This window comes from Gekko japonicus, unplaced genomic scaffold (assembly GCF_001447785.1).
Source record: "Gekko japonicus isolate JY-2015 unplaced genomic scaffold, Gekko_japonicus_V1.1 scaffold615, whole genome shotgun sequence".
In the NCBI taxonomy this organism is placed as follows: domain Eukaryota; kingdom Metazoa; phylum Chordata; class Lepidosauria; order Squamata; family Gekkonidae; genus Gekko; species Gekko japonicus.
In genome coordinates, this window is record NW_015161969.1 from 692,086 (window position 1) to 707,156 (window position 15,071).

A 15,071-nucleotide genomic window follows, 5' to 3' on the forward strand; every position below is an offset into this window, starting at 1 on the left:
CCCCCTCCCTGCTCGCCGCTTCCCTCCCAAGCGGCGGCTTCCCCCCCCCGGCTCCGAAGGAACGGTGGAAATGAACGTGGTGGGGAAGCCGTCTCCTTCAGCCCAGCTCGAGCGCCTGGACAGCCTCCTCGTCCCCACTTGGGCAAGTACCCCCGATTCTCTTGCTAATTCCTCCAGCGTCCTAGCTGCGCTCTGCCTCCACACACACACCCCTCCCGACCAGCAACGACAGCAGCTCCTGCTGCTTAAACCCCACCGGAGTGCTCCTTCTGCCTCATGCTCGTTCGGGCAGCCAATCTTCCCCCCCTGGCTGGGTGGGCTTTTTTCTCCGAAAGGCTATCCTCTTCACGTGGAACTTGAGGAGAGCCTCAGAGTTGTGCACGAGGGGCGGCCGGGCGAGGCGTGGGGGGAGAGGTGTCCAGCTCTGGGTTTCGCTTGTTTGGCTGTTGGCGGGTCAAAGAAAGGTCTCTGTGCTCTGGCCCCCCTCCCTGTTTGCCGCTCGCTGCTTCCCTCCCAAGCGTGCGCAGGGGACACTCTGTGAGTTTCGGGGGGATTTAAACATTCCCGATGTTTTTTCCAGAATTTGGATTTTTGTGCACACGTGGGGACCGCCCCACGTGCGCACAAACCTCTCCCTCCTCCCAGGTCCCCCCGATGTGCGGATTTAAGTATCCGCACACCAGGGGGCGACTTCAGGATTAGATATATAGATAACCCTGCTCCTGCCTGCGAGCAGTGCCGGATTTACGCATAAGCTAAATAAGCTACAGCTTAGGGCCTCGCAATCTGCTGGGGCCTCAAATAAAAACACAATATAAAAATGATTTCAAATATTAAAAAGGCGTATATATTTTAAATTTTTCTGAGACCAGCTGATGTAATTTAAAGCAGTGGGGGGCCTCTGGGTTTTGTATAGCTTAGGGCCTCAGCAAGTCTAAATCCGGCCCTGCCTGCGAGTGTGAGTTTCTTTTATTTTATCAGTGCCCCCTGACTTATTTAAAGGCCCCCTGAATTAAGAAATCCTGGCTATGGGCCTTACTCTGAATGACAGATCACGGAGCCAACTGATTTGGAAGCCTGTTGGAATGTTCAGGGGAGTCCATGACCAAAACAGATTTATATATAAGGAGAGATACTGTGAAATTCAGAAGTAGTATCAGGTATATATTTTAGCACATTTTTCTGTCTCTCTGTTCAGCTCTTAGTCTACTCTTATTCATTTAAGAATTGCATTTACTCCTGCATTTAAGCATTGAATGAAGTATTTACATGCCACTTCCCATTTCGGACCCAAAGTGGCAAATAGTACAAAAATACACTGTATACAAACAGGAAAGGGGAAAGGTCTTCCAAGTTCAGGGCAGGTCTTTGTCTTTCTGCCAACATATCTTACTCCACTGGCTCACATCACAGTCTCTCACCTCTAGGTCAGTTCAGGATTAAAAAGCTTTAAAATGCAAGGAAACCTGGAGGAGAGGAAAGGCTAAAAACCTTAGAGAAGCTGGCCGTTGTTCCATATTACTTCCTTCCTGGAAAGCACTTGTGCTTCTTACATTCTTGTGAAAAGAGAGGCATAGTATCTGGCCTTGGTATTTTGGAGAGCTGTTTATTGAATTTCATGGTGCTTGCAATTATTGGCATTTTTGCCTGTCTGTATGATGTGCTTTTTAACTGAACAAGAGTATTTCAAGCACTTGAAGTGTCTTAATACATAATGTGGTCACAGAACCTGGCAAATTATCTACCTGGGTAAAATGATGTTTTGTAATCCCAAATAATATTATGAAGATTTTTTCCCCCTTTCATTGAAGCAGTGGATAAGCTTTAAATGCCTTCCCCTTGAAATGTACCCATGGGAAATAAACTGTAGTTTTTGAATTAAATGTCAAGTTTAATGTTGCCTTACATAGTTATCGTTAGGCAAGTCAGAAAAGTGAAAAATCATGTCGATAAAATTGGTATATTGGAAACGTTCAATAAATAATATACTACAATGAGAATAAAGAATGGAATCTGGTTATCTGAAATAGTTCAGACTTTTTCTTGACATTTGAGAGGCATCTAACACTACAGAGGTTTACTTTTAAAAATTATTTTCACAGGCCATCTATTTTAGAAATAACAACATTTAAAATACATAACATCCAAATACATATGGAGAATGTGATTTCAAAGATTGTGAGCAGGTAGTCACATTTTCTGTTGCTAGCAGTGAAAGCCAGAGCTCTGCAAAAACATTTAGGGAAGTTCTTGTTTAGTGCAGATTCTTCCTGGAGTGGGATTTGATGTGTATAGGAGAGGAACGTTTTTAGCCACTTCAGGCTACCTTGAGTATAACAGTCATGCTGCTTAAATCAGGCTTGTAAATAATCGTTCACCTGTCACTCATGGCAAACAAGGACTGCCTTCAGGCTATCTAGCAATGGAAAATGTTTGTAAACTGAAATGAAAACTTGCTTCTTTCCATTCTCTTTTGTACAGGCTGCCAATGTGTCCAATACAGGAAAGTGTAACTTCAGTAACAGTAAAACTTTTTGTTGGCCAGTTGGTTTTGATTTTTGTTTGTTTGTGTGTGTAGTTATTTTTGTTGGACTTATTTAGAAGCAGTTCTTTAAATGATATTGGATCTAAAAAAAGTTAACTCTAGTGCAAGTCAATCCTAAAAGAAATCAACCCTGACTGTTCCCTGGAAGGCCAGATAATGAAACTGAAGCTCAAATACTTTGGCCACCAAATGAGAAGGGAGCAATCACTGGAGAAGACCCTGATGCTGGGAAAGATTGAAGGTCAAAGAAGACGGGGACGGCAAAGGATGAGATGGTTAGGCAGTGTCATAGATGCAACGAACATGAAGTTGAGCAAACTTCAGAGTACGGCGGAAGACCGGAAGGCCTGGCGTGATCTGGTGCATGGGGTCGTGAAGAGTCGGACTCGACTGTGCGACTGAACAACAAAAGTGCAAGAAAGCTTATGCTCTTGTTTACTATGTAACATGTAAATGGCCATTAATTGCAGCTGGTTGGGCCGCACAAAATACAGCTTGCATGTTATACTTCTGTGAGTACAGAGATATTGAAGAAAAGGATTCAGTGTCTGGGAACATGCGGGGCATCCAACCCTGGCTCTGATACCAACCTTGATACCACCCACAGACATCCCTTAGAGACCACAGATGGTGGCCTTACTGATGTGTCTGCTAGTCGGATTGATCTCACCAGCTCCAACTAGCTGTTGGAGACACACATCCCTTGATGCAGTGGTGGTTCAGCAAAGGGAAAGCCCACCTGGAGAAAATGTAGACAAGGAGACTCAGCTGGGGGGGCAGTCCCAACAACACCACAAGACTGGAATGAGGGGTGAGACATGCAGGGGTTGTGAAGGACTATATATTCCCTCACAGCTTTGGGCTGAGAGGAGGTAGTTGGGGATGCTTCCATGCCCAAGGCTAGAGAGAGAGAGAGAGAGAGCACATAAGCAGTGTTCCCTCTAAGCTGAGTTGGTGTGAGCTAGCTCACAGTTTTTTAGCCTCTAGCTCAGAATTTTTTGTCTCAGCTCAGGAAGGACGGCTCCAGAGCAAACTGATTTATGCAGTAGGCAAATCACTTGCTCACAACTTTAATGCCCGTAGCTCACAAGGTAGAATTTTTGCTCACAAGACTCCACATCATAGAGGGAACATTGCACAGAAGTGGTAGAGAAGAGAGCATCCTGACAGGAGAAGGACAAGGTGAACCTGAGAATCCCTTCCCTTCACATCTGAGACCTGAGAAATCTGGATGGAGAAGAAGAGGAGGACTTGGGTGTAGAGTGGTGCATAATGAAATTGCCATGCCAAAGATATAGACAGAAATGGCTGGTTTGGGTCATTACTGTGAGTTTCCCTAACATTATTAGGAATCTGGGTTTCTTAGTGAAACTCAACTACTCTCCCCGAAACATTCCTTCCTTCCTTCCTTCCTTCCTTCCTTCCTTCCTTCCTTCCTTCCTTCCTTCCTTCCTTCCTTCCTTCTACTCTCCCCGAAACATTCCTTCCTTCCTTCCTTCCTTCCTTCCTTGGAAAACAGAGACCTGGGGAAGCTTGTTTATGGGCCTCTAGAATGCAAACTTTTATTATTATTATTATTGAACTCTCCTAAAAAGGAGAGAATTTTATTGCTTTAAATTTACAGAAAAAGGGAAGGGTATATAGAGGGATTAAGAAAAGGTCGAGTGATGAGTATATTAGTATGTTAATCTTTTAGCCGTATTAATACAGTCCATTTCTCCACTGTGAGTTGTCGATCTTCTTGCTTCTTTACCTGTCAAAGATAAAAGTTAGTTAGATTAGTAAAGTCCTTTTAGGTTAGTACTAATATGTCCTTGCAGCACAGTCAAAGGTTCATCAGATGTTGGGGCGCCTTCCTTTCTTCTCTCTTAGGTTATAGGAGATGCCTTCCACCGCTCCTTTCTCCTCCAGTTCTTCGTCACCTCCTTCCCGGTTCTTCACGTGCAAGCCGTAGTGCAACTGTGGCAGCAACACATACTGCTTTAATATAATTTTTAACAAAATAACGGCATGCATATAGAGCAACGGAATATACAACAAATTGTATAATTTCATTTAGTTTGGTTCTGAAATTGAAATACCCTATGCTATGTCTTGCACATGTGGAAGTCACGGTCAATCAGTGCAAACAGACAAGGAATTAATTTGAGCACTTCTGCCTGCCCACTTCTATGCTTTGTGCACATACAAATATATTCTGTGGGACCTAATCCTTGGTTTGCCCCACCAGCATTAAAATAATTAACTTGATTCTGTGCTGATCATTACTGATCTGTTCTGTGCTGATCTGCCCTGTCTTCCCCTTTCTCAATAGCTACTATATTGTCACTATGTCTATGGAAAGTTTTCTTGTGTTACTTAATGGCTCAACAATCAATAACTAGTGGTCAGAAAGGTAAGGGAGCAGAAAGAGAAAATTGCTGTTCTTGAACAGAAAAAAGCAAAGAAATCAGCAATTAAGAAAATGTAGGGCTATATTTTTAATAGATTTGGGGAATACCATAAAGTGCCCCTATCTTGCAATAATTATTTGTCAAGGCATGCAAAAATTTTAGCCTGTTCATTTACATTGTCTTCTTTAGTTTTCTGTACTTGATTTCATTTCCCTTTGGTGATGTTATCATGTAGCCAGAACTGACAGGCTTTGTGTCATCATCATATTATTAGCCTGTTCACTAAGTGATCCTGGATTGGCTAGCCTCCAGAAAGCATTACCCTCACACTAAGTGGACTTTGTTTGACTTCTGATATAGTTACATCACTAAATGTGATTGACTATATAGCACTGTTATGTCACTTAAGAGTTACACATGTTTAATAATAGGAAAGACGAAGGTGAGTAAAAGAAAGAAGCTTAGCTTAACACATATAAGTGATTTAGTGTAAAGAAGCACTACCTAAAGCAGCCTTTTCTTGGAGCCAAGCTCATTTTTTCAGTCTTCAGGTTTTTGTATTTAATAGCCATATTTTCTAATTATTGCTACCACAAAATCCAGCCTTAACCTGTTCACAGTTCCTTGTAATTTTGTTAAAGCTGTGAAAAAATGTTGGGGTATATAAATAAATATAGTGGCAACCAGTGTTCCCTCTAAGCTGAGTTAGTGTGAGCCGGCTCACAGTTTTTTAGCTTCCGGCTCACACATTTTTGTCTTAGCTCAGGAAGGATGGCTCCAGAGCAAACTAATTTCTGCAGCAGCCAAATTGCTGGCTCACAACTTTAATGCCAGTACCTCAGAAAGCAGAATTTTTGCTCACCAGACTCCACAGCTTAGAGGGAGCATTGGTGGCAACTCTGGTGTTATCACCAAAAGAAAAGGTAACTTCTAACCCTAGCTTAACTTCTCCCCAATTGCTCATAATTCTATTATTGCTTTTAAAAGCTCAATTTAATTAAATATTAAGGCCAGTACAGAAAGCAACTTGCCAAAGAATGGATTTGTTTACCACTGCTGAATGTTGTAAAGTTAACTTTACATATAAAGAAAGAAGAACTTCATGCACATTTATTTTTATGTCATACAATGAAACATTATGTTGAAAAATGATAAATAAAGTTTGGATCGGATTCAGCCAGCATTTCTGCTCCATGTTGGTCAATTATTATTATTATTTCAGCCTCCATTCCACATAGTCTGTGCAGATACCTGTATCCAGAACATACAACATAATGAACATATAACATGATGAATTAGCATACGACATAATGAACACCTTCATTATGTTGTATGCTAATTTACTGCTCACCCGCTACCTATATGTATGGACTGGTAACTTCCATTTCATTGGATCTGAATAAGTGTGTGGACACACTAAAGTTTATACCTTGAATAAAACTTTGATGGTCTTAAAGATGCTACTAAACTCTAAGTAGGGGACTATCTGAAAAAAGAAAGACATACCAGCATTTTGAGACACTTACTTTTTTAAAGGAACAGCTCTCTCCAGTGTTCCAGAAAAATCAGTTTTGAAATTCATAAAATAAACACCCGAAACAAATTCATCATTGATTAACATGTACTGTTAATAAAATCATACATCTATATCAGGCAATGCAATTTATTATACTAATTTCAGGATGAGCTTGACTATGGCGCTGCTCAGATGTTGTAACATTTAACGCTGAATTTTAAAGGAGTACTTTAAATAAGGTGAGGAGGAATGAACCATGAAGAGCCTTAGAGGCACGAGAATGTAATTGTTCCTTTGAGAACTACATTTAATCCATGTCCTGAAGAACTATTTATACCTCCTGTATGAGAGTTTGTTTTATAAACAGATCTTTTATCCTTCTCACTTATTGAAATGGATTATCTAAAATGGACTTTGATGACGGTAATGAAAGAACATCTCTTGGGAAAGATAATGAGATCAGGAGGTCCCTTAGGCCTCAGAATGGAAAACTGCCCTTAGAGAGTGGTTGAACTTAGTTTTATAGTCTTCTACCCACCATAGGATTATTAAATGTTTGCTTCGGTTCTCTAGGGGCAGTTTAAATATTAGAAATGTGTTTTTGCTCATTTTCTTTTTAAAAAGCAAAATGGCTGGCAAAAAGAGACGTTTATCTTATAAAAAGGTGGTTGTGCATCATCTGGACATTCTTCTTTGAGCTAAAACCAGTGTTTTTTCCAATGGAGATTTAATATTTCAATATCTTTTCAGGCTGTGAGAAGACAAAAGATTCTTGAACAAAGTATCCACTCTGCCCAGGAGATTGACAAAACCCTTCAGTTAATCCAAGAGTCCCTGACTTTCATCGATCGACAGTTATCAGGTTACATTGCAGATAGAATTGATGCAGCACAAGTACCTCAAGAAGCACAGGTAAGATTTATGAATATAAGTCTTAAGTAGTTTTGCCATTAAAAAGGCCAATAAAACTCTCTTTGACTTTGTCTGATTGGTGGGGGTTTCTAGAATTTTCAGTGCTCTGAATTAGGAAATTCAGTTTGCAATCCATATTTCCCAGATTACCACTTGGAATACAACAGCAGCAATACACACAGTAATATAGATCTTCTAAAGGTCAGATTTATCTTGAAGTACAACTGTGTTTTACATTCATTTTATCTTTCCTTATACTAACACAAAATTATTTTACGACATTAAATCAGAAGTCATGTTGGTGAAGGTTGTGCTATAACCTTAAAGTAGCAAAATTGATACTGTTAAATCCCCAGTGCTATTTTATCATGCCATCAGCTGCTCATAAACTTTACTGCTTTTAGTTGACTTCCTAGTAAAGCTGATTAGTTATCCCATGAATTGAGTTATGCCATCACAGATACTTTTTTAACTACTTGGATTGATATCCAAGTTTGGATTGATATCCAAGGTTGATATCATAATCTACTATGAAAGGAATTGTGTAAATATCCTTGTATTTTTCCTTCTTAATTTTGTATGTAATGAATTATACTTTACTTGAAGTGAATGCACTTTTCTGTTTAATACTTCATTTAATGATACACTTTTTTTGTAAATCGTGACTCAGATGTGAATGTTTTCTATTGCTTGAATATGTACATATTTAAACAGTCATACTCTTCACAAAAGGCAACCCCCCCACACACACACATCTAAGAAATATGTTGGTGATAATTTTGGTACTGTTCTAAAGTTTTCTAAACTGTAAACTCTATGCTTTTGGACCTAATGTATTTTGCTTAAAAAAAAAAAACTTTAAAGGATAAGTTTGATGATGTCTCAGCTTCAAGTTTAGCATTGCATCCATCTGGTGGTGACACTATGAAATGCAGTCATCCAAAGAATGAGTGTGTGCTATTTAAAAATAAGTAAGAGTTCAATTTTTGTTAACAAAAAAAAAACTAAATAAAAAAAGAAAGCCAGCATTACTGCTACATCAAACTTAAGATGATGCAGTTGCTAATTAAAAAACAAACAAACATAAAAGCAATTATGTAATTATTGGACTAGTTGCATTTATTGGACTGTTATACATGATCAAATCTTTTAAACAGTGTAGCATTAGATGGAACTTCCATGGTATGGCAATTGCTATGACAAGATGCATTTCCTTCCTAATAATAGTAGTACCATGGAATTTAATGATAAAGACTTTGATCCTGTTAAAAAATGTCACTGACAGAAAAAGATTTTATCAGAATAAAATGGAAATTTTGAGGGGGGAAATGGAAACCCTAAACTTGCTTTACTCATTTAACATTTCTTTTAGAAAATGAAGTCCATAATATATTTAAATTCCATCAATATGGCAAATAGTGAAATTTGAAATGCTAAATTATGGATTATGCTTTTATGGGGGAAAATTGCAATATATAAGACATGGTTGTGAACTGCTGCACCCTGTGCTACCATAGCTCATATATCATAATTTTTTAACATTTAAGAAGCATGAAAAATAGAAGTTGAAGGTTGAAAACAAATTCTGTAATAAACATGGATGCTTTTTTTCAATTTATGGCAACTGCCATTTACAAAAAATCTCTCAATGTTGAAATCTACTGTATGATGAAACATTCATTCTGTGTAATTGGCATCATCGCTTGACTTCCTTTGTCAGGTTAATTCTATGCCTGGTGGAATATTCAGAGTAAGACTTAATATGATATTTGGTTGCCTTCTCTTCCTATTATTATTATTTACTGTATTTATAGTTTACCTTTCTCACTGATATTCAAAGTGGATTGCACAATGTAAATCGATAATATTCCATATGAAAAGACAACTAATAAGCACAGTGTCAGTAAATATAACCAGTAGGAGGATACATCAAATAAGCAATATATTAAGATAAGGATTACTAAAATTTGTATAAGGGTAGGATATTAGTCATGATACAGAGTGTAGATATAATGAAATAAAATGGTTTGACTTCAGTAGAAAACAATGAAATGACATGCAGTGGTATAATCCACAATCCCTTACTCTTCATAAAGCACCTTCCTGAACTATGTCATTATAGTTTAGTCCTAATACATTTATAGGAAAGTTATCCTGAGCAAGCCTGTTTTACATAATCTCCCAAATAGCAGGAGCATAGGAGCCTTCCTGACTAGGGATGGGCACAAACTGTAAAAATGCAGTTCAGTTTGTGATTTGTGGCCAAACCACAAACTGAAGTGGACCAGTTGGCTCTCTAACAAAAGCTACAAAAACAGCTGAGCTGCAGAAGCACTCCCAAACATTCAGCTGTTTCCGGCTTTCTTTCTGAACCAGAAAGCTAGAAAATGGGGAGCAGCCTGTCTGGAGTTGGAACTGGGGAACGCATCAACAGGGGAAGCTCCTGTCCATCACCTGGTGATCCAGGAGAGGCTAGGTGTTTACCCAGGCAGGGGAGGTGATGCTGGCAGGGAAGGAGGCCGCTCCATCCCAGGGACCACATGGATTGGGGATCCTCCAGTGGTAGCAACAAACTCGGCCCAGCAGGAAGCGGGCTGGCCATGGGAGATGCCCAACCCACAAGGTCCCCCAGGCTGGAGCGGCCTCCTTTCCTGCTGGCACCAACTCCCCAGCCCAGCCCTGGGCTACTGGGATGGGCGTGGCTGTTGTACTGTCACTGCAGCTCACAACCACATCCCTGCTGCTGCTGCACAGCTCACCACAGTTGTCTCCTCCACATTGCCGCCAATCACCTCAGTTGGCTGCCCCTTGTCTGCTGCCAGCCCCTCCTCCTCCACCAGCCCTTTCTCTTTAATCGGCCTTCCTGTGTAAGGGAGGTCAGGGTGTTGGGGGCAACCTCAGGGGAGGAGGGGAGTAAGCATCTGAGCTCTCCTGGATCGGTTGATGGATGGGGCCTTTCCATGTGAAGCAGTACCAAGCCCCAACCCCAGACAGGCCGCTCCTGGTTTTCCAGTTTTCTTGTGCAGTCCCTTTAAACTTCAAAGAGCCTGCACAAGAAAACCTGAAACAGCTGAGCACTGGGGAACACTCCCAGCCACTCAGCTGTTTTTGCAGTTTGCTGCTGGAGCAGAAAGCAGGGGTTTAAAGGGATTCAGAGTCCCTTTAAATCCCTGCATTCTGCTCTGGCCATGAACTGGCACAAACCCCACAAACTGCCTTTAAAAATTCTGGAAGTTTGTGACAGTAGACCTTTCTCAAACTTCAGTTCACGAATCATGAACAGGGAAAAATTAATCACATATTTTGCTTCATGGTTCAGTTTGTGCCCATCCCTATTCCTGACTTCCTCAGGCAGGCCATTCCAGGAGGTGGGGGCCACAACAGAGAAAACGTGTATGGGTGGTTTTTGATCTTGCTTGTTTGCAGGATAACACCTACAGTCAGCCCTGAACACATGAGTGGTGCTGTAGTGGCAGAGCATAGAGGAGATCCTGGAGATATGAGGGTCCAAGGCAGTACAGGGCCTTGTACCTTTATATATGTTGTGTTATTTCCTGTGATGTTTCTTCCCCTTTTAATTTTTCTATTCCTATTCCAGGGAAGATGATGTTACTTTCATTTTTTCCAGCAAATTAATTTTCAAATGTTCTCCAAGAAATCTGCTATAATACCTTAACTCACTGTAATGTCTGCCACAACAGTTTATGAATTCTGTTGGCCTACTTTCCAAGCTAGTGCAAAGGATTGCAACCTTGTACTGCAATCCTCAATGGAGTATACCCTTCTAAATCAATTTAAGTAGAATTAGACCCTTCTAAGTATATTGCACTGTTAGTCTGTTTTGCCCTTCAGATGAAGAAGAAGAAAAGAAGAGATTGGATTTATACCCTGCCCTTCACTACCCAAAGGAGTCTCAGAGCGGCTTACAAACTCCTTTTCCCTTCCCCTCCCCACAACAGACACCCTGTGAGGTAGGTGGGGCTGAGAGAGCTCTGACAGAAACTGCTCTTTTTTCAAGAACAGCTCTGACAGAACTATGGCTTGCCCAAGGTCATCCAGCAGGTGCAGGTGGAGAAGTGGGGAATCAACCCCGGTTCTCCCAGATTAGAGTCCGCGCACTTAACCACTACACCAAACTGGCTCTGTATGTATATCCCAATCACTTGAAACAGCCACCTTTTTGGTGACATCACAATGTACTAATTTCATTTTTGAATGGCAAGGTTTGATTATAAACTGTTGATAAATCATAAGAACATAAGAAAAGCCCTGCTGGATCAGACCAATGGTCTATCTAGGCCAGCATCCTGTCTCACACAGTGGTGAACCATTTCCTTTGGATGGCCAACAACAGGGAATAGAGGCCATGGCCTTCCTCTGATGATGTTTTCTGGCACTGATATTCAGAGGTTTACTGATTCTGAATGTGGAGGTGCCCTTTAGTCACTATGGGTAATAGCCACTGATAGACCTATTCTCCATTAATCTAATTCCCTTTATGCCTATGACCATCACTATATCCTCTGGCAGTAAATTCCATACTTCAATCACTCTCTATGTAAATAAGTATTTCCTTTTGTCCGTCCTGAATCTGCTTCATCAACTTCAACTGGAGTCCTAGTATTTGTGGGGAGGGAGAAAAAATATATTTTTGTCATCTCTCTCCATCCCATACATAATTTTATAAACCTCTATCATGCGGTGGCTCAAGTGGTTAAGACGCTGAACTGCAGGCTGTGGAAGGTCAGTAGTTCAGCAGTTCAAGACCCGGGTGCCGCAAGACAGGGTGAGCTCCTGTCTCTAGTTCCAGCTCCTGCCAACCTAGCAGTTCTAAAGCAAGAAACTGCAAGTAGATAAATAGGTACCACTTCGGTGGGAAGGTAACAGCGTTCCGTGCGCCGTGGTGTTTAGTCATGCCGGCCACATGACCACGGAAACGTCTTCGGACAGCGCTGGCTCTTTGGCTTTGTAACGGAGATGAGCACCGCAACCCTAGAGTCGGATTTGACTGGCTTTCGAGCAAGGGAACCTTTACCTTTATCTTTATCATGCCCCCCAGTCATTTCTTCCTAAACTGAAAAGTCTCAGACTCTTCAGCCTTTCCTCACAGGAAAGGTGCTGCAAGCCCCTCATCATCTTGGTTGCCCTCTTTTCTGCAATGTCCTTTTTGAGATATGGTGACCAGAACTGCACACAATTTTCCAAATGAGCCACATTCTCTATGCAAAGGCATTATAAATCAGTCATTTTATTTTAAATCCCTTTTCTAATAATCCATTTTCCACCACTGTAGCACACTGGGTTGATAGTTACATTGAGCTATCCACTATGACCCCAAGATCTTTTCCCCTTTCAATTTCAGCAAGTTCAGACCCCATTAGCCTATACTAGAAGGTGGGGGGGGGGGTTGTTCCAGTGTGTAGCACCTTACATTACCAACACTGACCTTCATTTGCCACATTGTTACCCACTCACCCAATTTGTAGAGATCCTCTTGGAGTTCTTCACAGTCATCTTTGGTTTTCACCATCCTGAATAACTTTGGGTTGCCTGCAAACTTGGCCACTACACTACTCACCCCTACTTCCCTAGATTCCACTACTTACTTCCCTCCATTGTGGGAACTGTCCATTTACTCCTACTCTTTGCTTCCTGTCATTTAAACAACTTGTCAAAACCCTTTTGAAAGTCCAAGTATACAGTGTCTACACCCTTGTCTACATGCTTGTTTACTTTCTCAAAGAACTCTAAAGTGTTAGTGAGGCCATGATTATTTTCTCTCACTTTTATCATTATCTACTTTTTGTACCAAACTTGATTGCCAACGGTATGATTACTTCATCATATCCTACATTGTTGTATTTACTTATCAATTGCCTAATGGTAGCTGCTGTAAGATTAACAAAACAACATAGTCTCTATCGTAGGTTTATGGACTATAAAACAGACCTGTTATACACCCTCTACATCCACTCCAAAAATAAATCCAGTGGTTGGGTTATTTATATCATTTCAGGGTTTGTTTCATCCATCCCTTATACAACTGATGTCACTGTGCTAAATCATAGCAGATATAGCTTATGTTTTCTAACAGGTTTTTTAATCCATCAGGTGGTAAACATCATCTTTATAGTCTGTTAGTCTAAGAGAGATATTTTTTGTCATATAACATTTTTTATTTTTCAAAACAAACATATAATTGGGGATACAGTAGTTCATATTGATCTTTTTTCTATTACAGTACCTCATACAGTAGTTAAATCTGTCTCATTTTTCCACCATAAATTGATTATATAGAGTTTGCAAATATATGAATATACAGTCTCTTATTTTCTACTAGAATAAACTTTCCCTAAACATGCTATTAAAGTTTTGAATTATATTGTAAAGTGTGTGACTATTCTAAATACAAGTATATTAGGATCTTACTCCATCAAAAACATCTGGGTTTCCCTCAATATATAAATGATGTAGTCCTAAGAAGGAGGGAATTCCCTCATACTTTTCCAAACTTTTTATAGGTATCAGCTTTTTCTTGATTTTCTGGTTCCTCCTCTTAAGTTTTAAAGTCTTGATTCTGTGTCTTTCTCCTTTATAAGTGTAAAAATTGTCTTCTGGGAACAGCCATCTATGTTCCCGCTTAGTAGTAGCTTGTAATTCCATAAACTGTTGTTGTTGTTGTTGTTGTTGTTGTTGTCTCAGAGATGGTACGGAAGTAACTTTTATAGAGTCTCTGGTACATTTTTGTAAAGGTTGTATTTCTCTTTGTAGGCATAGATTCTATTTTATAAGTCCAGTCATCTTGCTTTTAGGTTTCTTCTGTGTTTTCAAGGCAGGTCTTTTTTCCTCCTCTTTCCACGCTGTCTGGCTGTTTCCCTCTTAGTTTTGAGTTGTTGCATCAATACTTGGATTTCTGTCTGTACTGAATGAAAGGCTTCTTCAACTGCTTTTTTAATGACTACAGCGAGTATATTTTGAACTATATTCAAAAAGTCTTTCAAGGAAACCTGAGTAGGTTTATTGTCCATAGAATCTGGTGTAACTAACAAAAATGCCTCTGGGGTCTTTTGCAATTTATCATTACAAATCATTTTTCAAAAATTGTGTTAACACCAAAGAGTCTCTATAGATTTTTTTCCCAAGCCAAGTTTTACAGAGAACAATTTTAGAGAGTGTATGTCAGCAACTGTTATGGTCTAGACAAAGCTAACACAGGGTGAAAGGCTTATCAGTTGTTTACATTCCAAAGCAATATAGTCAGAAGAAAGTGGAGTTTTACAATTTCAATAGAGATAAACATACATTATTATGGGAACTAAATACATCAAAAGTTCAGAATAAGATCTATTAAAATATAAGCCTTTATAATTAAAGTAATAAATTATAACAGATCCCAAAGTTCAGTATTTATTTCAAAGTCTTCATAAAAAGGACAAGAAGATTTATTAGGCTCTCACTAAAGTTCAGAGTGGTAGAAAAGGTAATTCTTGAAGATATCAATTGGACAGGGTGCTCTCTCGTTTTTTTCGCCCAGTAGATTATTTATACAATTAATTTTAGATCCTTTTCTTAGCCGTGGTAAAGGTAGGGGGTGTGGAAAAAAGATCTTCACCCCTCCTAGTCTTTTTAAACTATAAAAGGGCTGACATTATATAGTAGAATTTCAGGTAAAGTTGCTTTAAGAAGTACTCACAGTGATATGCTT

General features: G+C 39.9%; 1 protein-coding gene across 1 annotated transcript in view; it reads left to right on the forward strand.

Moving 5' to 3' along the window:
• LOC107126133 (dystrophin-like) overlaps positions 1-15,071 on the forward strand; it is a 402,970-nt gene that overhangs the window by 176,708 nt on the left and 211,191 nt on the right. Inside the window, exon 24 of the mRNA XM_015429648.1 lies at positions 7,205-7,366. Coding sequence (XP_015285134.1) covers positions 7,205-7,366 — 162 coding nt within the window. The remainder of the gene's footprint in view (positions 1-7,204; positions 7,367-15,071) is intronic.